We start from the raw sequence: 23,654 nt of genomic DNA, 5'->3' as shown, positions 1-23,654 counted from the left end.
TTATAGTGTTGTGTGTGCGAAGTCAAGTTGGCTGCATTGGTTTTGACGGGAAGTGTAAATGGTTGCGTTCCGTGCTGCCGGTTCCGTTCTTAACTTATTGCCCACGGTCCATGCAATCGTTATTTATGGTTAGTGCCACTTGTACTGCATTTCAATTTGTGGCGGTGGAAGTTACCCACAATATATATATATATATATATATATATATATATATATATATATATATATATATATATATGCATTAAAAACAGTAACATAGCCGTGTGAAGTCAAATTTTTCGAAAAAAATATTTGCAAGTGTTTCTAACAAAAAAATAGTGATATGGATATATACATCAATATTGCAGATACATATTCTTTTCTATTCCATTTTATTTTTTATTTTCTATATTTTTTAACTTTCGATTTTCCATTTTTATGTGCTTTTTTGTGTGGTACATAATTCATTATCGTTTGTATTAAAAGACGTTTTTATTTAATATTCTGTATTCTTCGTCATTAATAAAGTTATTCTATATGAAAATTGTTTTTGATAGACAAAACCTGATGATGGAACGTAACAAGTTCCGAAACGTCGTAATTAAACATCTTTAAAAAACAAATTGTTTTGTATTTGTTGGATTTATTGTTCGGAAAAGAAACATATTTATTGAAAAAATCCAGGGCTTGTCTATTAAATATATAGGTATGAATATATATATTATATATATATATATATATATATATATATATATATACTAGCTGACCCGGCAAAAAAAATCCTAATGAAAAAAAAGAATAATACCACCACATATAAATGTTCCTGGGACACATTAATAGTCTTTAATGTGTTTTATAAAAATCAAAAATCAAATAAAAATTTTTATAAAAAATCGATTTCTTAGAAAAATTTGAGAATTTTTCGAAAATTTAAACAAAAATCAAATATTTTCAAAAATTTTCAAATTCTCAAAAAATTTTAAAAATCGATTTTAGTATGTGTTTATAATAAATAATCTATTTTAAATTATTTAAAACAATTATTGAATATTTTCATTCCTCGAATGTTTAATTACGGTGCGGAACGTTCCAGCAATTTGCCTTAAGATGCACCTCTAGTAAAATTATTTAGTTAAACGACTAAGATTGAAAGAATTGAGAAAGTGGATAATTTTACCCTAGATTTGTATTATATCTAGTTCTTTATCAAAAACTGTAGTATCTTCATTTTACTATTTTGTATTTTTTACCCTTTTACCAGAGTAAAGGTCCAGTTGGTCCTTTTTACGCCACCCACGTGTACGCTTTTATAGAGGTTATTTAAAAAACTGTTGAATGTAACTCAAAATTAATAATACATCTTATAAAACAATAAATAACGAATACTTAAAAATTATATTGAGGTCTCACAAACTAAACAATAGTGCTCAGAACTTAAAACCAGACAACGAAAGAAAATACGTTTGTTAAGGATTTTCAAACAATGTCATTTATCTCCTTATGGCGACGTTGTAAGTATTGTGGTGATGACTGGTTATACAGCTTTTGCCCTCTACTTTCAAATATTGTTGTTGAAAAATTCCTAACTTTACTTCGGTAGTGGACCTTTTTACCCGCGGACCTTTCAGGCTATACACTAAAATGTAGTGAATTTATAAATATTCTCTCGTGAAATATCATTTCACCATTTATTATTCATCTCGTTAACCAATTCAGTCGAACGTTTTTCAATTAGTGCACCCGATTTATATCGACGGCAGAATTATTGGAAAATATAAATTTCAAAGTCAACAAAAGCTGTTGGCCGGCTTTTCAATTCCCGATTCATTATTAATATTTGTCCGAAACTAATTAGTTCCAGTTATCGAGTCATTTTTAATAGAATTTGTAATTCAATTAATATTACAAATGTGCATATGGCGGTAATCGATATATATGTGTATATATATATATATGTATATATATATATATATATATGTATATATATATATATATGTATATATATATATATATATATATACATTTGTTATGTTAATATATCCTCATATCCGAATAGTGTAGATATAAGTTCTTCATAAACATGCAGAAGATAATTTCCATAAAAGCTGAAAATTCACACCCAATCACCAAGCCCTGAAGGTTTTCTGTAACCCTTTCTGTTTTTTATTAATTTAAGCTAGAAACTTATTAATTTGCTGAAAAGTACATCATTTTTATTAATTTAGAGCTGTACCAACTCAAAATATGAAAAAAAAATCTATCTTAGATCGTAAACACTACCGCTTTGCCATTATTTCAATTTTAATTTTTCGCTTACTCCATAGAGTTCGTCACTAACAGTAGCACGTAAATTTACCCCTCGGGTTTAATTCTAGATTCGTGTTTAATTTATATTTAAAAACTTTACTTTTGTATCGAAAAATTATAATTTTGTATATATTTTGAGTTGGTACAGTCTTACTTTGGATATCCAGAACCTTGACACGTTAAACGCCACGATGATATACGAAAAAATTTCACATGGGCCAAGGTAACTTTATTAGATAATTTAGTTAAAAATGTATCCAGGAAACTTGATGTATCAAAAAAAAATATTTTTTGCTAAAATTCCAGGAAATTTAATGTATCAAAGAAAAACATATTTTTTGCTAAAATTCCTGGAAAAACACTATTTTTTATGTCACACATATATGACTGACATGACCGTATATCAAAACTTGTTCATAGCCATCGACCAAATCGGTAAGCCATACATATCTGACATGGCTCATGTAGAACTTTTCACATATGACTGACATGGCTATTAACGTGTTAAAATTAATATTTCTGTTAAACCAAATTTATCAAATAATTCATTTATCATTTACCTCGTGAAGACAGCTGCCAGTAGCCAGGCCAAAGCGCATATAAGTGTGGCCCTAGCCTTAGTGCAGACGTAGCCTGCTCGTAGCGGTTCACAGATGGCGTAGTACCTCTCGAAACTTATGGCCAGAATTGTTAGGACAGAGGCGTGGGCCACGGTTAATTCTACGAAGGGAACGGCTTTGCCTGAGAATAGAAAATAATTGTTGTAATTAAATGTATTAGGAAATTGGTTGTAAGTGGCATTTTGCCTTAAGGCGAGTTGCATGATTTTTCAGGAATTTGTTATAATTGACTTGGTCAACCAAAATTGGGATTTATATATTTAGATTAGTCCTTATCGAGTTACATCGAATGGCTTTTAAATTTTTGAAATCGGTTCAGCCGTTTTTGAGAAAAAGTCGACAAAAGGTCAAAAGTCTATTCATATACACATACTCACACGCACATACTTTTTCCAAATTCTCATTCGATTCAGAATGGTTTGAAACGTCGAGAAAACATAAAATTAGCAAATCGGATTTTTTGATGAAAACATAAAATTCTCCTTCGAAAATTAATAATTAATTTTCAGGTATTTAGATAAAAATAAAATTTTCGCTCTCACTAAAAAAATAATTATTACGATTTCCAATTGATGTTGTTCAAATATACTTATAATATCTGTATTAACTTCCCGTATGGTAGTTATAGTAATGGGCCGAAATCTTAAATGAAAATTTTTGCATTTCTCGACGTTTTGAAGGTTTCTGAACATTTTCGCATACCTCAGAAAAATGGATGTGTGTGTGTGTTTGTATGTCTGCATTTTATCGTACACGTTTTCGGGCGCACTGATCAACCGAATCGAATGGTTTAAAAAACATTCGATTTCTATTGATAGGGAGATGTGCTGATTAGTTTCTGGCAATGGCAGGTCCAGCAGTTACGGAGATGAAGAGCAAAGAGTGCAGAAAATAGAAATCAAGTTTTTGAGAGAACGAAGTATCGGATTTGACATGATCTAAAAAAAACATTCAATTTGTAATGATTGGGAGAAGTGGTTATTAGTTTTTGGCAAAGACAGGTCCCGCCATTTCGAAGATACAGAGCTAAATATGCAAAAAATGGTAGTTTTTGAGTGAACTAAGCGTCCGATTTGAATGATCTAAAAAACTTTTTGCTTGTATTAACAAAACAATTGCTTTTGAGGATAAAAAAATATCACATCTTTTTTTATTTTCCATAAAATATTTTTGTAATTTCGGATTAAAAATTCAAAAAATTACCCAGGCTAAGCACAGTCTAAGCGCCACTGTGGTACAAATGTTTAACCAAGTGCCTTTAGACTCTTTATGTAATGGAGCACTTTTTCCAATTTTGTGAAAACTATTGAAAAATGTGAAAATGCCGCCAAGCTAAGCACAGTATAAGTGAAAATGTCGCACAGAATTATTTGCAAATGCGTTTAGACTGCACTTTTTCAATTTGATGTAAATTGGGCAACTATTTTTTTGAAATTGAATTCGAAATTTAATGACGATTGTTAATGTTCTGGAGATAAATTGATTTATGATTTACATTTGATTTGCTCACTCAGATATAACAAGATAGCAAAAATAATGAAAGTTACAGTATTTGTAATAATATATTTGAAAACGTTTAAAATTTCTCGAATATTTCATTACGGTATGGGAAGTTCCAGCAATTTGCCTTAAGGCACGATGCCATACACCACTTGTTATCTTTTGGATTATTAATAAAACATTATGACTGTCATTTTGTATCTTCTCTAATATAAATGATATTTCGATGTATTAATATACCTACATAATTCTATTACCAGGTGTTACGAAATAAACCCCCAGACAGGCCAAAGTGCTAACTTATACATGGGGCCATTAAAGGATTATACTTTAAGCCGACGAAGGGCTGTCTGAGAGGGTTGAGAAACCATGGAGGGACAGGTCAACATGTATAAGGTAAATTTCATATACATATTATCTAAAAATATTAATATATCAGTATATCAGTATTGTTCCAGTCTTATGTATTACTTTCTTCATCATTATTGATAAGACTTAAAAATATATTCGAAGAAAAAAAATCACAAAAAAAATAGTGCGCGTAAGGTTCACATGCGATTGAAGTAAAACTTATTTGCTACTGTACAAGATGGCTTTTAAGTAAAAATAAATACATCATACAACAAATTTGAATAATGTTTATTAGTAATATGGTGGTAACACTCGTGATGCACACATTTATTAGTCTCAACCATTATACATATTTATATAATGATAAATTATAAATTATAAATTTATAATGGCATTAAAAATATTTATAATATTTAAAAACAATAATGTAATTAAAGTCATACTTCAAATATGACATGATCGGTTTGTCATTGTAATTAGAATTTAGAAATGAACTTTCATTAGAGAAATGTCGTGATTGCTGATTAATAAATTCTATAATATTTGTTCACACAAGAGATTATGTTAAACAACGCCTAAAGAAATGTTGTTTTCACAATTTCACTCATCATGTGATAATTGTGTTTGAAAAACTTCATGTAATTAAAATTTACATACATTCATTGACTGATGGTATTTTTTTTTACTTTTTCGCTGGGGAAATAATCTCATTCTTTGAACAACTGTAATATCTGTCTTGCCTAAAAAATATTTTCCATTTTAATAACTTCAAAGATTTATAGAAACTACGAATAATATAGAAATAACTTCTAATAAACTTACGTTTAGTACACGGCACAAATGTTTAATTTGTTTTATTATTTTCAAGGAACAGGGTAAAATATTCTTATGATTCAGGCATTTTTCCTTAAATCAAGACTTGTGCTACGATGTTACTTTAAAATGTTTATTTATCTATGCTGATTTTCTTGTTGATATCGGTACTCATACAACGTTGATGCCGGTACGCATACAACGACAGATCTCCATTCACATACACGACGTCTAATCATAATCGACCCGTATAGAAATGATATCGTCGAGAGCGAATGACGAATCTTTGGCACTCGACTCTTATCTTATCTTATCTGCCGTAACGCACTTCCGTTGCATTTGTACGGATTTACACCCTAGTCCCGCCCAAAGAAGTTTTACTTCAAAAAATTTATTTCCTGGAGTTAAAGGTAACTCGAGTTTTCAGTTACCATTAGGAAAATATTTTGATAAAACCAAAAACACAAACGACATTCTGTACAGTTATGAGATTTCCTTGTTTTGTTCTAAGAAACCTCTCTTAATCTTGACAGACACATAAATTAGTCCATTTAAAAGCTTTTTGTACTTCTGTAAATGTCCAGGAAATGTACAAATTAAGAAGTTTTCAATGGGTAAGGAAATCTTTCCTTTTTCCAGAGTTTTATTGCTTTTCATTACAATCCTTTTAGAGATTATTAAAATCTTTTGAGATTACTCACTGTTTTATTTCAATCACAACTGTCATCTTAAAATAAAGAAATTTTGATCACATTTTTACTATTAAGAACATTTTTAACATCCCGTAGGGTAAGTTATTGTAATCGTCCAAAAATCGAAATTGAAAATTTTTACATTTCTCGACGTTTTAAAGGTTTTTGAACATTTTGGCATACCTCAGAACAAATGTATGTGTGTGTTTGTGTATGTTTGTATGGATACAATTTTCCAGTCACGTTTTCGGGCGCACGGATCAACCGATTTAAATGGTTCAAAAAACATTCGATTCCTATTGATAAGGAGATGTGCTGATTAGTTTTTGGCAAAGGCAGGTCAAGCGGTTTTGGAGAAATAGAGCTAAATGTGTAAAAAATGGCAGTTTTTGAGTGAACTGAGCGTCCGATTTGAATGATCTAAAGAACTTTCTGCTTGTATTGACAAAACAATTGCTTTTGAGGATAAAAAATTATCACCAATTTTTTTATTTTCCATAAAATATTTTTGTAATTTTGGATTGAAAATTCAAAAAAATGACCTAGACTAAGCACAGTCCACTCTGGTACAAATGTTTACCCAAGTGCATTTAGACTGTTTATGTATTACCCAGTTTATTTATTGTTTATTTTCCAGTTTGGTGAAAACTTTTGAAAAATGTGAAAATGCCACCAAGCTAAGCACAGTATAAGTGAAAATGTCGCACAGAATTATTTGTAAATGCTTAGACTGTGACTATACGGGAGCACTTTTTCAATTTTATGTAAATTAGATTATACAACTATTTTTTTGAAATTGAATTCGAAATGAAATGACGATTGTTAATGTTCTGTAGATAAATTGCTTTATGATTTACATTTGATTTGCTCAGATATAACAATTAAGATAGCAAAAATAATGAAAGTTACAGTATTTGTAATAATATATTTGAAAACGTTTAAAATTTCTCGAACATTTCATTACGGTACGGCAAGTTCCAGCAATTTGCCTTAAGGCTCGATGCCATACACTACTAGTTTACTCTTATCTTATCATCTTAAAATTTTGATCACATTTTTACTATTTCAAGTATATTTTTTATCGCTGGGGTATATCTTTAATTTTCTACGATCTTAATTTCCAAATCGTAATTGCAGTCGACAAAGTGTTTTAATTTTATTGTCAAACTATAAACGTCTCGACCATTGAGATAATTCGAACACATATAAAGTACTGATGTAAAATTTCCTTCAATATATATGCTAATTCTGTCTAAATATAAACATCTCGACATGCAGCAAAAGTCTACAGTGTTTTAGAGATAGAGCTTGAGGATAATAATAATAAATAAAATAATAAATAGAAAATTTAATTTAGAAGGCATATTTGTAGTTATTTGATATCAATTGTTACAAATTATTTACTGCAAAATTTTAAGGAATCTGGACTAATCCAGTTTTCAAAAGGGCTGATCCAGTTTTAAATAGGACTGACCAAGTTTCCAAAAAGTGCCATCAAACACGTTTAAATTTAAACCTAGGTAGTTTAGTATATTTTCATTTTTTTCCAGACGGATTTTTCATATTTCATAGTTTAACTGCCTATGAGGTGCTTAAAAAAAATCACAAGTGAAAAGTAAAAATTTGTTGATGTCTTTACGCTTGTCTTATAATAAGTTTGGCATACCATAAAAAGTGTTATTCAAACATTTCAATTTTTTTCTGAAACAATTAGTTAGTTTTTGGAAAGTGCAAGTGTAGTTGTTTGAAATATAACAAGCAGTACTGATACGAGATTTCACTTAAGAATATAAAAACGAGATATGGAACTAGATAACTACTAGGTTGACTTCTAATAAAAAACTCGGAGTTCATTATTAATTTTGGGTCGTTGGCTCCCGTACTAACTCTCATAGGGCGCTATATGATTCGAGGGGTTACTAATATATAATTACATCATAAATAACACAATCATTATCAGCTATGAAGACTTGCTGAGATGACATTCTGCTATTTACACCATAATTAAGCAATTTAGTAAATTACGTACTTAGATAGAGAAATTTTAATTTGAGGCAAAAATTAATGCAAATTAAAAACTTAGGAGTTTAAAAATTTAACACATGATTTTAAACTAATAAAGCGTTTTAAACTAATAAAATTACAATAGTATATCAGAAAAAATGGTTAAGTATGAATTCTCATCTATTAAGTCTATTATTTACACATCCTGGGAAGTTGTAAGTAGTTTTTATTTTTGATGGTATGTAGTTGGTATTTATTTCGCGTATTTCGTTTACTAATAGTTGTTCTACTAAAATCTGTTATTTTTGTAACGGATACAAGACAGATTTAAAAGAATTATTTTGCATGTCAATTTTCTGAGTGCATTCGGGAGTTGAGGTATTCCTAAGAATAATAAATATTGATGTAACATCTGATTGACTTCTAGAAATATACAAATGATGTAAAAAGAACTAAAAATATCTGAAGCTAGGAGAATATATATATATATATATATATATATATATATTATATATATGTGTGTGTGGGGGAAGAGGATTTATAGTGTATTCCTAACAATCATCTACTTAAAATGACAAAGGTTAAATAGTTTACCAAATATTTTTGTTAAGAATTTTATTCCTAGGTATTGATTTTTTTCATTTTGTATTTTGTTTCATAAAATAAAAACAAATTATTATTTCAAGCTTGCTTTTGTAGAAAGCAAAAGTACTTCTATTGCGCAGCCTCTACATATATATAACTCTATTTTTCAGAACTAAAATCTAAAAAAAAATGTTTTTTTTATAAATATTTTCGACGTTTTGAGATTATTAGTTTGTTCCCTTCTTTAGGAACAAAACAAATTTCATGAATTTGATTAGGAATACAGCCTAGATTTTTCAAATTTTCACGTGCCTCATATTTATATATGAAATTTCCAGTTTGGAAAACTTTTAATCAAATTGTTAATAAATTCTGAAAAATTTTTAATATTTTTCATTTAATTACTTTAGGTTATTGATTTCTAATATTAATATGATATTAATCTTCTAGCTAAGTTAGAGCATATTATTAATTTGTTGCTTATATGCCTAGATCCAATTTTTTGAAAAAATTTAATATAATAAATAATAAAATAAAGAGATTTAATATAATTATCGATCAATTATTTTATGAAGTATTATTTTATATAAGAATTAATTTGATGAAGAACAAAAATTAAAATTCGTAAAAAAATATAAAAATATTTTAAGACTACATACGACTATGTTTTATTTAGTCAGTGTCATTTTTTAACATATTACTAAATTAAATTTATAATAACCATTTTACCTACAATAGTGTAAAAAAACCTTTCACTTTAAACTATTTTACTCATAAATAATTTTTGCTCTCTTTTTGTATATAGATACTATAAACTATAAGTTTTGACAAACTATGATTTAACCCTTTCCATTAGCAAATTCTGGAATTTATATGTATTTTGCAGCCGGAGCGGAGGCATCCGAGTCGAAAGGGTTAATAATACATAGAATATAATATATAATAAAAAATTGATACATAACATATATAGGGTATTTTGCACTCGTTTTTTTTCATTATATATCAAGCATTTTAACATGTTACTGCCCTTATTAAAATATTTCAACCAACTTTTGATGAAACTGTTCAAAATGCTTTAGTGCATTTTTTGAAGGATGAGGGACTTTCTAAGGGACCACTTTAAAAATGTTTAAGTTATATTCTAATTTTTTCATGATAGCTACCCCGTTTCGCCTTGGCGTTGAATTCTGGGATACCCTATAAATATAATATTCTTAACCATTGGAAACCAGTGATTTATTATATTATGAGAGTGGCACATCTGCAACAGAGTGATCGTATTACAAGCTGAAGTGCATCAAAAGTTATATTGCACAAACCGGCAAATGCATTTTGTATTTTTAGAATTCCATCTTAAACCTAATAGATTTTTTAAACAAACTGAAAACTAGTTGTAACTTGTAATTTTCCCATATTAATAGGATATTTCCAAAATAAAATTTTCGCTTTCCCTATAAAGTAATCAATACGATTTCATCCATTATGTGTCTGCCACCTGTACTGTAAGTAAGTAGTAAGTCGTGGTAATGGTATTCCTCTGGTAACCAGATATTTCTGAGTCGATGTGTTTAGTGTTGTCTAGAAGTATTAGCGATATGTTTGTTCTGTTAAATCGGAATAGAACGAAATCGAGAGCAATTCGAGTAATGTGAGAGTTCTTAGCAAATGGAAAAACGAGGTGGCTCAGAGGCTAGACTAGAAATACATGAAAGTTGCGAAGAAAAGTGATTGAGACTTCTCTTAAGCACTTTTTATTTTCAATCATTGAGTATATCTTCATGTACCTCTTAGATTGTTTGTTCCAGTTATGTTTATCATTTACAAGGATATGTACTTTAAAAGGAGACCTTGTAATCCCTTGTGGAAATTATCTCATTTTGGCATCACATGTTCCTTCAAGTAAGGATAATTCATGTACGATGTTCATATTTATATACAAACTCATAATAGTCGGAGAGCTGGTGGGGTCCGAATACAACTAAATCAAAAAGATAGTATTTTTTTTTTTATTTTGATAAATAAAAAATTTTAATATAATAATTTAACTGTTTGAAAAGAGCCTAAATATGGTGCTTCAGAAAAAACAAAAAATATTGGTGATTATTATACAGTGTGTCCCAGAACTCAACGTCACTAAAATAGTCTTAGGAGTAGTTCAATGGGAAGAAGAGTTATCGAAGAAAATTAAGTAGATTGAAAAAAAACAAATAATGATGATAATTGTACAGGGTGTCCCAGAACTCAACGCAAAGCCAAAACGGAGTTATAATATTGATCACAACTTTTATCAGGATAATGAGTTCTCGAAAAAAAAATAAGTGGACCGAAAAAACAAATAATGATGAAAATTATACAGGGTGTCCCAGAACTCGACGTCAGCTGAAATAGGGTTATAGTATTGATCGTAACCGTCGTCAGGAAAAAGAGTTAAAGAAAAAAAAGTGCATCGAAAAAACAAATAATGATTACAATTATACAGGGTGTCCCAGAACTCAACAACAGCTGAAATAGGTTTATAGTATTGATAGTAATTAGAGAAAAGAGTTATCGAGAAAGAAGTGGACTAAAAAAACAATTAATGATGATAATTTTACAGGGAGTCCCAGAACTCAACGCCAAGGGTGATAGTATTGATGGTAACTATCATGAAAAAGATTAGAAAAAAAATGCATGTAGTTTGAAGGGTATGAGCTTTTAAATGCAACCTAGAGCTTTGGTATATCTGTGACAATTTATCGGTGATTGTGATTAATTTTTTTTTCTAATTTTGATCATTCAAACCTTGGATCCATAATAGTAAATAACATTTCTAAAACTTGAGTCAAAAATAATGACACAATTGATTCAAGATTACTATTTGTTATACACTATGAATTTAATATTTTTAAAATTGATCGACTTCGAGAGGTTCTCCTTTAAAAAATGTACTAAAGTGTATTATTAAGTTCCACCAAAAGTATTTAATCACGATTGAAAAATGATTACATTTTTTTACATAATAAAAAAAATTGAGTGAAGAAATTAAAATAAAAAAATTGCATGAATTTTTACTAATTATTGATAAACGTATTTTATGGTATTTTCCAACTCCCTCTCTATTTTGCCAAACAAGAAAACACAATGAAAATTTATTCAAATTTCGTTTTTACGTTGAATCGTATCGTTTTACGCTTGAAATCATAACAATGTACATTTTTCCTTTTTTCAGTTTCATGAAAACATATCAGGCTTTTATATTAAATTTATGAAGACAGATCGTTTTGATTTTGCATGATATTTTATCAGCCACTTTCAACTTGGGATAAATTAAATGGCAATTTTTTATATATTCTTATTCATTTTTATTATTATTATTTTTAGTATCAATGTTTATAACATAATAAATCATTTTAATATTCTTATTTTCATTTTATAACAGTTTTCATTTAAAGTTTTTACTTAATTTTTTTATTTAATTTGATTGTATCCATCTAAAACAATATTTTACAATTATTTTATTATTTAGTTTATTTTAATTACAAATATTAAAAATAATCATTGCTAAACATTTCGTCTATTTAACTTTAAGTTTACAATATGAGAAATCAAATGTTTGTCAATTTTTGCAAAAATTGTGTCAATTATCTCCCAAAAAGTTTTAAAAAATTGACGAAAGGCTTTATAATGGCAAAAATGCGGACGCACAAAACCCACACACACATCCATTTTTTCTGAGGTATGCCAAAATGTTCAGAAACCTTCAAAACGTCGAGAAATGCAAAAATTTTCGATTTTTGGACGATTACAAAAACTTACCCTACGGAAAGTTAATAATTTGTGCAAATGATTATCAGAAGTGAAATTTACGATCACAAAAACTATAAATACATTTGGCTAGTGAAATAATATTTTTCCTAGTATACTGAAAAAAACACTTAATTTAAAATTCTGCTCAACATAGTGTCTTGAGAATTTGTTTCTAGAGTGCCACTATGATTTTTTTCCTTTATTTTGAGTTATAAAATTATTTTACAATATATATATTAGGGTGGTCCTTAGTATGGACATTTTTGAATATCTTTGTTCCCAAGGGCTCAAATGCTTTGAAATTGATAAAGGAATTCTAAATCTCTTAATATCAACTTTTAGATCGTGCGCAATTCAATCAAAGCTTCGTATGGAAATAGCATGGAAAAAAATTTGAGAAATAAAAAAAAAATTTTTAGGTATAACTTAGCGACAAATGAATTAAAAGTGAAAATTCGTGTCATTTTTTATTGAAAATTTGACGCTCTGTTTTTTTATAGTTTGTTTTTTAGAGCGTCGAATTTTGAATAAAACTCGTTCATTTGTTGCTAAGTTATATCTAAAAAACATTTTTAAAATTTTTGAAAATTTTCCCATGCTATTTTCATACAAAACTTTGATAGAATTGCGCACTAAAAGACAATATTGTACACTTATAAATGCTAAAACTTATATAGGATTTTTTTTTATCAATTTGGAACCATTTGAGTCCCTGGGAGCAGAAAATTTGAAAATGTCCATATTAAGGACCACCCTAATATATACATATATATATATATTTATATATATATATATATATATATACATTTACTTATACATAATATTATAATCGATTATGGTGTTTCTCGGAACTATTCGTACTAATGTTTTCCCGCGCCTATCAGGCGTCAATAAAACTCAGTTTATCGCGTTAAAACGACACTAGAGCGGCAACAAATCCATTAGACAAAATCGTTGATGATATTGGTCCATTTCCAGCGATACTTTTGTTTTTTCTTATGATACGGAACCATAAATAACAAGGCACATTATTATCAGCAAAAGTGGTAGTAGTAGGTGGCGGAGGAACAGGGAAGTGTTGGCAGGAAATCGATTGGATGAAGTTCAAGAGCAAAATTAGTGGGAAGATCAGGGCGAAGCAGGATTCTCTCAAGGATGGAGATATTATATATATATATATATATATATATATATATATACATATATATATATCTTCTTATATATAAAAATGGATCGCAAAATGTGTTGGTAAGCGCATAACTCAACAACGCCTGAACCAATTTGGCCAATTCTTTTTTTAAAATGTTCGTTGAAGTCCAAGGATGGTTCTTACGGCGAGAAAAAATCGAAAAATTGCCGGAAAACCCCTAAAAACAGCACTTTTCTTTTTCTCATGCAAACGTTTTCTAACTAAAACGTAGTAGTAAAACGTAGAATCAATTTGAGCTTTATTATTATTATAAAAAGTTCATATTAAATTACAATCACTCACTGTATACTTCTTCTCAACGATTATTTGGATTTTGATAAATGTTTCTGAAGTTTATTAAGGAAAATTTCTAGAGTGTATGTGATCCAGTACAGTACATAGTAACATAGTACTGGAATGTATGTGCAATGTTGTAGAAATAAATGTAAAAAATTGCAAAAAACGACATGTTATTGTTTGCATTGAAAATAAATAAAAACTATCATCTGCCAAAAATTTCAATTTACTTATGAGCCATAGAATATGTATAATAAATTTATAATTATGAATAAGAAAAATGAAATGTCTACATTATCATTGACAAAAAGCAGCTGAGATGTGCCAGAAATTAAAATAATGTAAAATACAGTATATATATGGCAGATTGAATTATACACATATGAACAAATATGACAAATTAGTTCACTTAAAATATGAAATTAAGTATTAATCAGGGCCGGTCTTACTTTTAATGCGATGCATGTGAAAAATACGAGCGCACGCCTTAGGGGGCGCCAACACAAGAGTCGGACACAATATTGTTTTTTTTTTTTAATATATAATTTCTTTGCATCTTCTACTAATCTTTTCACAATATTTTTAAAATTCGTAAAAATTTCACTTTATAACAACAAATGGGAAAGTAAAGATGAATACATACAATTCGGTTCTCACGATATCAATTAGAAGAAGTTTAAGATGCAATTTTGGATATTTTAAATAATAAAAAATTAAATTAATTTAATCCAACATGAAGTACCAGTGTTATGTTATGGTTATGGTTATTTTATACCGTTTAGAAGACTTCAATTTCCAATATAGTGTTGGAATTGAGACTCATCATTTTATTTAAAGCAGATCTACATTTAACATCGCTCTTATTATAAATGTATATGCATTTTGGCGTGAAGAGTAATTTAAAAAACAATAATTAATATTTTTAGATAAACGGTAAACATTAGCATATTATATTAAAAAATTGTAGACATGGGTACAGGACAACGTCTGTCGGGTCAGCTAGTATATATATATATATATATATATATATATATCTTATATATAAAATTCTTCTGTAGGTTTATATGAATGGTTAATCCTCCTAAACTATAATTCGGATTTTCATGAATCTACTTGAAGTTTGTTCGGGAAATTTTCTAGAATTTTTAGATTCATAGAAATATGCTAGATTGTAGAAATAAATGGAAAAAATTACAAAAAAACGCTTATCATTGTTTGCCTTTGAAAATATTTGAAGTTTAGTTTGACGTTAAAAACAAATAAAGTCTGTCATTTGCCAAACATTTCTGTTCACTTATAGGCTAAGGCAATATTAAAATATAAAAAAATCATGATTATAAATAAGAAAAATGTAATGTCTACATTACTAATGCCGAAAAGCAGCTGAGAATGTAGCATTTCATCTAATTCGGATATAAATGTTGAACATATCTATATATGTATATGTTTTTGAATTATATTTTTTGAACTGTTTTCAAAAATCATAAATCTTTTTTTCTCAAATTTTTCATAAATTTTGACATTTGACATTTTAGTGTTTTGTCTTTTTTTGGTCACTTTCTGTCAATTTTTTTTGAAATTTATAAAAATTATCTATATATATATATAAATCTCGTGTCACGATGTTGGTTCGCGATGGATGCTCGAACTACTGAACCGATTTTAAATTTTATTGGCTCATCGTGTGCATATATATCCAACTTAGGTTACAGGAAATTTTGAAAAGTAAATTTGAAATATAAATATATAATTTATATAAATATAGTCCTCATCGAGATACATCGAATGGCTTTCAAATTTTTGAAATCGGTCCAGCAGTTTTTGAGAAAACGTCGATTTGCGGCAAAAAATATGTTCACACACACATACACATACTTTTTTCCAAATGTTGGTCTCATTCGACTCAGAATGGCTTGAAACGTCGAGAAAACATAAAATTAGCGAATCGGATTTTTTGATGAAAACATAAACTTCTCCTTCGGGAAGTTCAAAAAAGTTGAGGGTTGACAATCTTTAATGAAAATATATAGTTTTTTGAAGTAAAAAAAGTTCAATGTATTTTTTTCAATTTTGAATTATAGAAAATTAAAATAAAGAAAATTCACCCTAAAATTTTAAATAATGTTAGAGGTTGGGCAACTCTTGATTAAATAAATAGTATTTTGAAATAAGAAGAGTTGTATATATTAAATAATTTCCGCATTGGAAAAACTAAAATAAAGAAAATTAACCCCGAGTTGTATTTTCAAGTAAGATTTAAGCTTTTTCTTTAAGATCAAGAACTTAAATTATGTCAAAAGTATTCAATGACTGAACGCGTGATTAAAAATGATTGAATTACTAAAATTGCTAAAAAAAATAGTGGTTGTAATGAAAAAGTAAAAATTCAGGGTTTATATAATACCGCATTGACAAAAATTGATGAAGCCGTTTCCGAACGGAAATGAACTTTGTGACATGGAAATTTTATATATATATACGTATATATCTTGAGATAAAATAACTTTCTTTGCTTCATCTAAATTGTCTATTGCTTTTCTGCATTACTCTGTACAAAGAACCACATTAATTATAAACGTATTTTCAGTGTACTTTTAACTTGATAGTTTAAAATATTGTTAACAACAAATTTACCATAAAATATACCATCAGATCAATTCCTTAACAATATTTATTTCCAAGTCCATTCTTTCGAAAACAAATAAAAACTTTACACTTTCTACATCTGCCGATATAAATGGTGGCACCGGCGCTAAAATTGAATACAAATAAAAAGTGTATCGACGAACGAACAAGTCATTTCGAATTCCATTTCGAGTCCAACTCCTGAAGTTTATAGGAGTATGTACGTGAGATCGTTAAAGAAATTTTATTACGGAAGATATATACAGAAGGATCAATCTAGAAGAATTTGATGTAGGTGTAATTTTATTTAAAACACTGTTGAAAAATCGAATGAGAATGGTAACAAGAACTACCTTTTGGCCAACATAGCAGAACTATTTAATATTCAATTTCTCTATTTTTTTTTTGCAAAAATTGGAGCGCATTCCATAAATAACTAGTTATATTTAATTAAAATTTAATACTTGACTATTCTACGATGATTTTATTAGAATTGATTATATGAGATATTTTCTATACATTTTTAAAAAAAAAATGCTCTTTATGCAAACCATTTATCAACTATGTACTGTTTGTGCGCATCAGGAAATATTTGTACAAAGGGAAAATGGCAGGAGTAGACTACCCTTGATAATTTTTTATCAAGTAAATTCATGTTTTATCATAAGAAATATGAAGTGAAGTTCAGTAAAAAAAAAATCACTGACTGAAAGTGTAGTAAAAAATTAATGTCAGCACTTGTCGTCTCCAGCATATTTTTGCAAGAGCTAAACATTTTAGTTTATTTATTTACAATTAAAGACATCCAGGAATTATGAAAATGATTAATTTTTTAAAATTTTAAAGAATTATGTTTCTGTTATTTCTTTGCACAAAGTTAACAATAATTATTAATTTATATATACCTATCTTATGCGATATTACTTTATTTCATAAATTGTATATTAACTTCCCGTAGGGTAAGTTATTGTAATGGGCCGAAAATCGGAATTGAAAATTTTTACATTTCTCGACGTTTTGAAGGTTTCTGAACATTTTGGCATACCTCAGAAAAAATGGATGTGTGTGTGTGTGTGTGTGTGTGTGTATGTATGTATGGATACAAATTTCCAGTCACGTTTTAGGGCGTACGGATCAACCGATTTGAATGGTTCAAAAAACATTCGATTCCTATCGATAGGTAAAAGAGCTGATTAGTTTTTGGCAAAGGCAGGTCCAGCCATTTCGGAGATACGGAGCAAAGAATGCAGAAAATAGAAATCGAATTTTTGAGAGAACGGAGTATCCGATTTGAATGATCTAAAAAACATTCAATTAGTAATGATTGGGAGAAGTGTTTATTAGTTTTTGGCAAAGGCAGGCCCAGCCATTTCGAAGATACGGAGCTAAATATGTAAAAAATGGCAGTTTTTAGAGAACTAAGCGTCCGATTTAAATGATTCAAAGAACTTTCTGCTTGTCTTAACAAAATAATTGTTTTTGGAAAAAAAATTTCGTTCCATTTTTTTTTTTTTTTTTTTTTTACTATTATGTATATCGAAAATATTTCAGATTTTATTTTTAATTCTGACTATAGTTCTAATATACTTTACAAATAATTTCAACTTTGCAATTCAGTTTATATAATTCTTATAAATATTAGACAATGTTACAACATTTATAATAATCTATTTGAAAACAATCAGTATTCCTCGAACATTTCGTTACGGTGCGGGAAGTTCCAGCAATTTGCCTTAAGGCACGATGCCATAATTGCCTCAAGACAGAATTCCACTTACAGCTAGTTTAATAATTCGATACTTAGAGTTAATTAATTAGGAGTACCTACATAATAAAATTATTTAATGAGCAAAAAAATTCCTGGTTTCAAAAAAACTCATTACATATATGATGATGATTCAGTAACAATATTGACATAAATTTTTGAAGTCTATAATTTTTTTTATTAACATTGTTTTCCCTGTATTGAATCATAAACCAGTTTGGACACAATTTCCAATATATATTTATTTGCAAATATTATTCTATGAATTTATAGAATTTAATTAAATCATAATTGTGCTGCATTATTAGCAAATGAAAACAATGGCAATACTATTCGAAATGTTCAATATAAATCAATAATAGAGTTGCATTTAAATGCATTTTAGAAACAATAAAGGTTCAAAATAGAAAACGATAATAATATTAGTATCCCGTAGGGTAAGTTATTGTATTCGTCCAAAACTCGAAATTGAAAATTTTTACATTTCTCGACGTTTTGAAGGTTTCTGAACATTTTACTGGCATACCTCAGAAAAAATGGATGTGGGTGTGTGTGTGTTTTGCATGTCTGCATTTTTTCGTCCACGTTTTCAGGCGCACGGATCAACCGGTTTGAATAGTTTAAAAAGCATTCGATTCCTATTGATAGGGAGATGTGCTGATTAGTTTTTGGCAAAGGCAGGTCCAGTCGTTTCGGGGATAGGGAGCAAAGAGTGCAGAAAATACAAATCGAGTTTTTGAGAGAACGGAGTATCGGATTTGAATGAACTAAAAAAACATTCAATTTGTAATGATTGGGGGAAGAGGTGATTAGTTTTTGGCAAAGGCAGGTCCAGCCGTTTCGGAGATACCGAGATACTAAGCATCCGATTTGAATGATCTAAAAAACTGTCTGCTTGTATAGACAAAACAATTGCTTTCGAGGATAAAAAATTATTACATCTTTTTTTATTTTCCATAAAATATTTTTGTAATTTTGGATTAAAAATTCAAAAAATCACCCAGGCTAAGCACAGTCTAAGCGCCACTCTCGTACAAATGTTTACCCAAGTGCGTTTAGACTGTTTATGTACTAGAGCACTTTTCCAATTTTATGAAATTGGAAAAATATTGAAAAATGTGAAAATGCCGCCTAGCTAAGCACAGTATAAGTGAAAATGTCGCACAGAATAATTTGCAAATGCGTTTAGACTGTGACTATACGGGAGCACTTTTTTAATTTTGTGTAAATTAGGCAACTATTTTTTTGAAATTGAATTCGAAATGAAATGACGATTGTTAATGTTCTGGAGATAAATTGATTTATGATTTTCATTTGATTTGCTCAGATATAACAAGATAGTAAAAAATAATGAAAGTTACAGTATTTGTAATAATATATTTGAAAACGTTTAAAATTCCTCGAATATTTCATTACGGTACGGGAAGTTCCAGGAATTTGCCTTAAGGTACAATGCCATTCACTTCTAGTTTTATGAAATTTTATTGCCCCAAAATATAGTCAAGATAATATTTTTTTACGTAAACAACTATAAGTTATAGAACAGTTTTCCTACAATTTTGAATATTGTATTTGAATGCCATCCACAATAAATAAAATATTTATCCTATCCCAAATCCATGCTCGTTTGGCAAAACTCTCAGATAACTTCTAAAATACGACCACCATTTGGCATCTATTTTCACGTGATAGAGAACTTTCATGAAAAAATAATACATTTTCGATTTCCAACAAAACACATCGTCGGCCATATAGCTGCGGGCATCAATTTTTATGGAGTCATCTAATCTATTTTTACATATATTTATTGATAACGCACAATGTAACTGACATTGTGATAAAATAGCAATTTTTGGGAAGGAATCGTGTATTTGTATCGATATAAAACGATCGAAGAATTGATTCTAGGAATTACGTAGAGAGTAGACATAGTCTTTAAAGGTTAGCAGCCAAAAAGTTGAACTAGTTGGTAATGGGATTTTTCCTTTGGGCTTGTTACATGAACTTTCTGATATGTGTAAATAATCGACTTAATCAATAAAAAATAAATTAATTTATGAGTGATTAAAAGTATTCCGAGTGGATTTATTACACATAATTGAAAGCGAACGACACGTTAACTCGGAGTATTTTCTAAAAGCAAATTTTTAAAAATAAATTATTTTTATAATTGAACCAGTTTTCGTAGGACTCTATCATTATACCAAGTAAATCGTCTAATTTTAATTTTAACAAACATCAACAAAACTACTCATTTTCTCAAACTTTGATAAATTTTTAAAATTAAACTACTTGTCGTAAGGCCGTAATATTTCAGTAAGTTCTATAAGACCATGATATATATCGTCAAAAAAGTTCCATAAAAATCGGCTTAATTTTTTTTCAACAGTTAATTACAAGAAAACGGCTCGGTAGATTTTCACCTAAAACTAATCAGTATTATTCCCAACTAATATCTTTCGAACAGTTTTTGATTTTTTTGAAATCGATTCAGTAGTATGAGCTTAAGTAGACGAAATGTTTAACACTTTTTTTCAATTACAAAGAAACGGCTCGGCCGATCGTCACACAAAACTGACAAACGATAGTCTTCATTGAGGTACATCAAATGGCTTTTAAATTTCTGAAATCGGTTCAGGCGTTTTTGAGCAAACATCGATGAAAGGTCTAATTTTGACAAATGCCAAACGAAACTAATTTTTGCACACTCTGACGATTTTTTTAAAATTAAACGACTTGTCGTAGGGCCGTAATATTTTAGTATGATCTATAAGACCATGGTATCTATATTGTTTAACTCAGCTCTTGGACCTGCCATTATTTATTACCTATCAATATTTCCTTTGCCGGTGTGAAATAGGCCTTTTTTCTTTCCTATATCATTTTATTCGTCCGATATTAAATACGACAGATGGACATTTGTGTTCGATTTTCGTTTACTGCCACGACATATGGCAGAGTTTAATAAACTCGTAAATAACTTTAATGGCGACAATAAATAATTCGTTTAATAAACGGAAAATTATTTAATTTTGAAAATGGAAAAGAGATTATAAATATTAAACTACTAATTAGACTCCGGTATCATCTGGACTTTTAATAATTGCCAGTATTCGTAATAAAAATTTTGGACTAGTTTTCCAAAAGAGTAAACCGTGATAGTTATGTTATTGCTTTTGATAAATTTGATAAAAAAATATGAATAATACAGAAACATTTTGTCAAATGTGGTAATGACTCATATTAGCACACCTCTAAATTTGCTTAACAATTATAATAATTATCTTTATATTTATTTTATTTATTACTAAATTATTTTATTGTATATTCATAGTTTTTAAAGCAGTATTTACATATTTTACAACTTTTCGTCAAAATATTATCTAATTATACAATTGATATCAAAACCATAATGATGATTGTAGATGATTGCAAATTATGTAGAATTATATTTGGAATACATTTGTTTATAGAAATTCGCCTAAAGCTCTTTTTACTACTCAACTTTTTTAAGCTGAGATGAAATTAGTTGGCTTGGTATTTAGCCTTGAGGCAAGTTACATGAACTTCCCGATATGTGTAAATAATCGACTTAATCAAAAACAAGAAAACGGTTAGGTAGATTTTCACCTAAAATTAATCAGTACCATTCCCAACTAATATCTTTCGAACAGTTTTTGATTTTTTAAAATCGGTTCGGTAGGATGAGCTTATGTGGACGAAAAGTTTAACACTTTTTTTCAAATTACAAAGAAACGGCTTGGCAGATCGTCGCACAAAACTGACAAACGATAGTTCTCACTGAAATACATCAAATGGCCTTTAAATTTTTAAAATCGGTTCAGGCGTTTTTGAGAAAACGTCGATCAAAGGTCTAATTTTGGCAAATGCCAAAAAAACGATACCAATTTTTGCAAACTTTGACGAATTTTCAAAGCTGAACCAGTTGTCGCAGGGCCGTAATATTTTAGTATTATCTAGAAGACTATGGTATCTACGGTCAAAAAAATAATCATAAAAATCGTCGAAATTTTTTTTTAAAAACTTTATTACAAGAAAACAGCCCTGCCGATCTCTACCAAAAACTAATCAGCACGATTCCCAACCGATATCTTTCGAACGGTTTTTGAATTTTCAAAATCGATTCAGAATTGCGGGCTAGAACGTAAACGAAAAATTTTTCACTTTTCTGCGATTTATAAAGAAACGGCTTCGTCGATCGTCGCACAAAACTGACAAACAATAGTTCTCGTCGAGATACATCGAATGGCTTTTAAATTTCTGAAATCGGCCCAGCCGTTTTCGAGAAAACGTCGATTTACGTCAAAAAATCTGTTCACATACACGCACACACACACACACACACATACTTTTTCCAAATTTGGTCTCATTCGACTCAGAATGGCTTGAAACGTCGAGAAAACATAAAATTAGCAATTCGGATTTTTTGATGAAAACATAAACTTCTCCTTCGGGAAGTTAATAATCTAATCAATAATTAGAAAAAATCATTAGAAAAATCTAAATTTTGCAGCTAAAGTAAAATTAAGAAAAAGTACGGAATAAAATTGTATCTTATATCATTTTAATTTTAGTTTGTTAGTAAAAACAAGGGCTTTTTTCGTTAGTTTTTTGACAAAAATTTAGTCATTATGAAAATTGATGTTTATATAAAAAGTAGAATTCTCTATCCTTATTGTGAAGAACTATACTTGACCTTTGAAAGTATCTTGGAAGAGAAAAGTTTTTAAATGTTCCGAAGCCTACCATTTATTTTTATAACGTGTTAGGAAACTTTGCAGAAGTGTAGAACCGAGAAAAGAATTGGATATATATATATATATATATATATATATATATATACAAGGTGTCCCAGAACGCAACGGCAATCTGGAATGGAATGGCTATCATGAAAAAAAATTAAAATAAAATTTATTCCCTGATATTTGAATATGATGAGTTCTTAACCACAATCTAGAGCTTTAGTCAAACTAAAAAATTAAAACTATTTGTTAAATTATAAATTTAAGTAATTAATCAGTATTAACAGACAGTACATTAAAAATACGTGAAATTTCCAGTCATATTTCCCAATAAGATTCCAACTTACTGTGACCACTACACTGTGGGAATCAAGAGAG

At 28.8% G+C, this 23,654-nt stretch overlaps 2 protein-coding genes across 2 annotated transcripts in view; one reads left to right on the top strand and one right to left on the bottom strand.

The window, feature by feature from the left end:
- The window catches only part of LOC113363977 (mycosubtilin synthase subunit C), a 425,226-nt gene that overhangs the window by 60,973 nt on the left and 340,599 nt on the right, over window positions 1-23,654 (top strand). Inside the window, exon 2 of the mRNA XM_026606451.1 lies at window positions 4,667-4,802. The gene's annotated coding sequence lies outside the window, so the exon portion shown is untranslated. The remainder of the gene's footprint in view (window positions 1-4,666; window positions 4,803-23,654) is intronic.
- The window catches only part of LOC113377851 (thyrotropin-releasing hormone receptor), a 79,689-nt gene that overhangs the window by 34,393 nt on the left and 21,642 nt on the right, over window positions 1-23,654 (bottom strand). The window contains exon 2 of the mRNA XM_026618292.1: window positions 2,847-3,027. Coding sequence (XP_026474077.1) covers window positions 2,847-3,027 — 181 coding nt within the window. The remainder of the gene's footprint in view (window positions 1-2,846; window positions 3,028-23,654) is intronic.

The sequence above is a fragment of the Ctenocephalides felis genome, unplaced genomic scaffold (assembly GCF_003426905.1).
Source record: "Ctenocephalides felis isolate EL2017-DRISC unplaced genomic scaffold, ASM342690v1 CF-g0.4_SCAFFOLD_00845, whole genome shotgun sequence".
NCBI lineage: Eukaryota > Metazoa > Arthropoda > Insecta > Siphonaptera > Pulicidae > Ctenocephalides > Ctenocephalides felis.
Note: the sequence above shows the minus strand (reverse complement) of the source record. Positions and strands in the feature narration are given on the sequence as shown.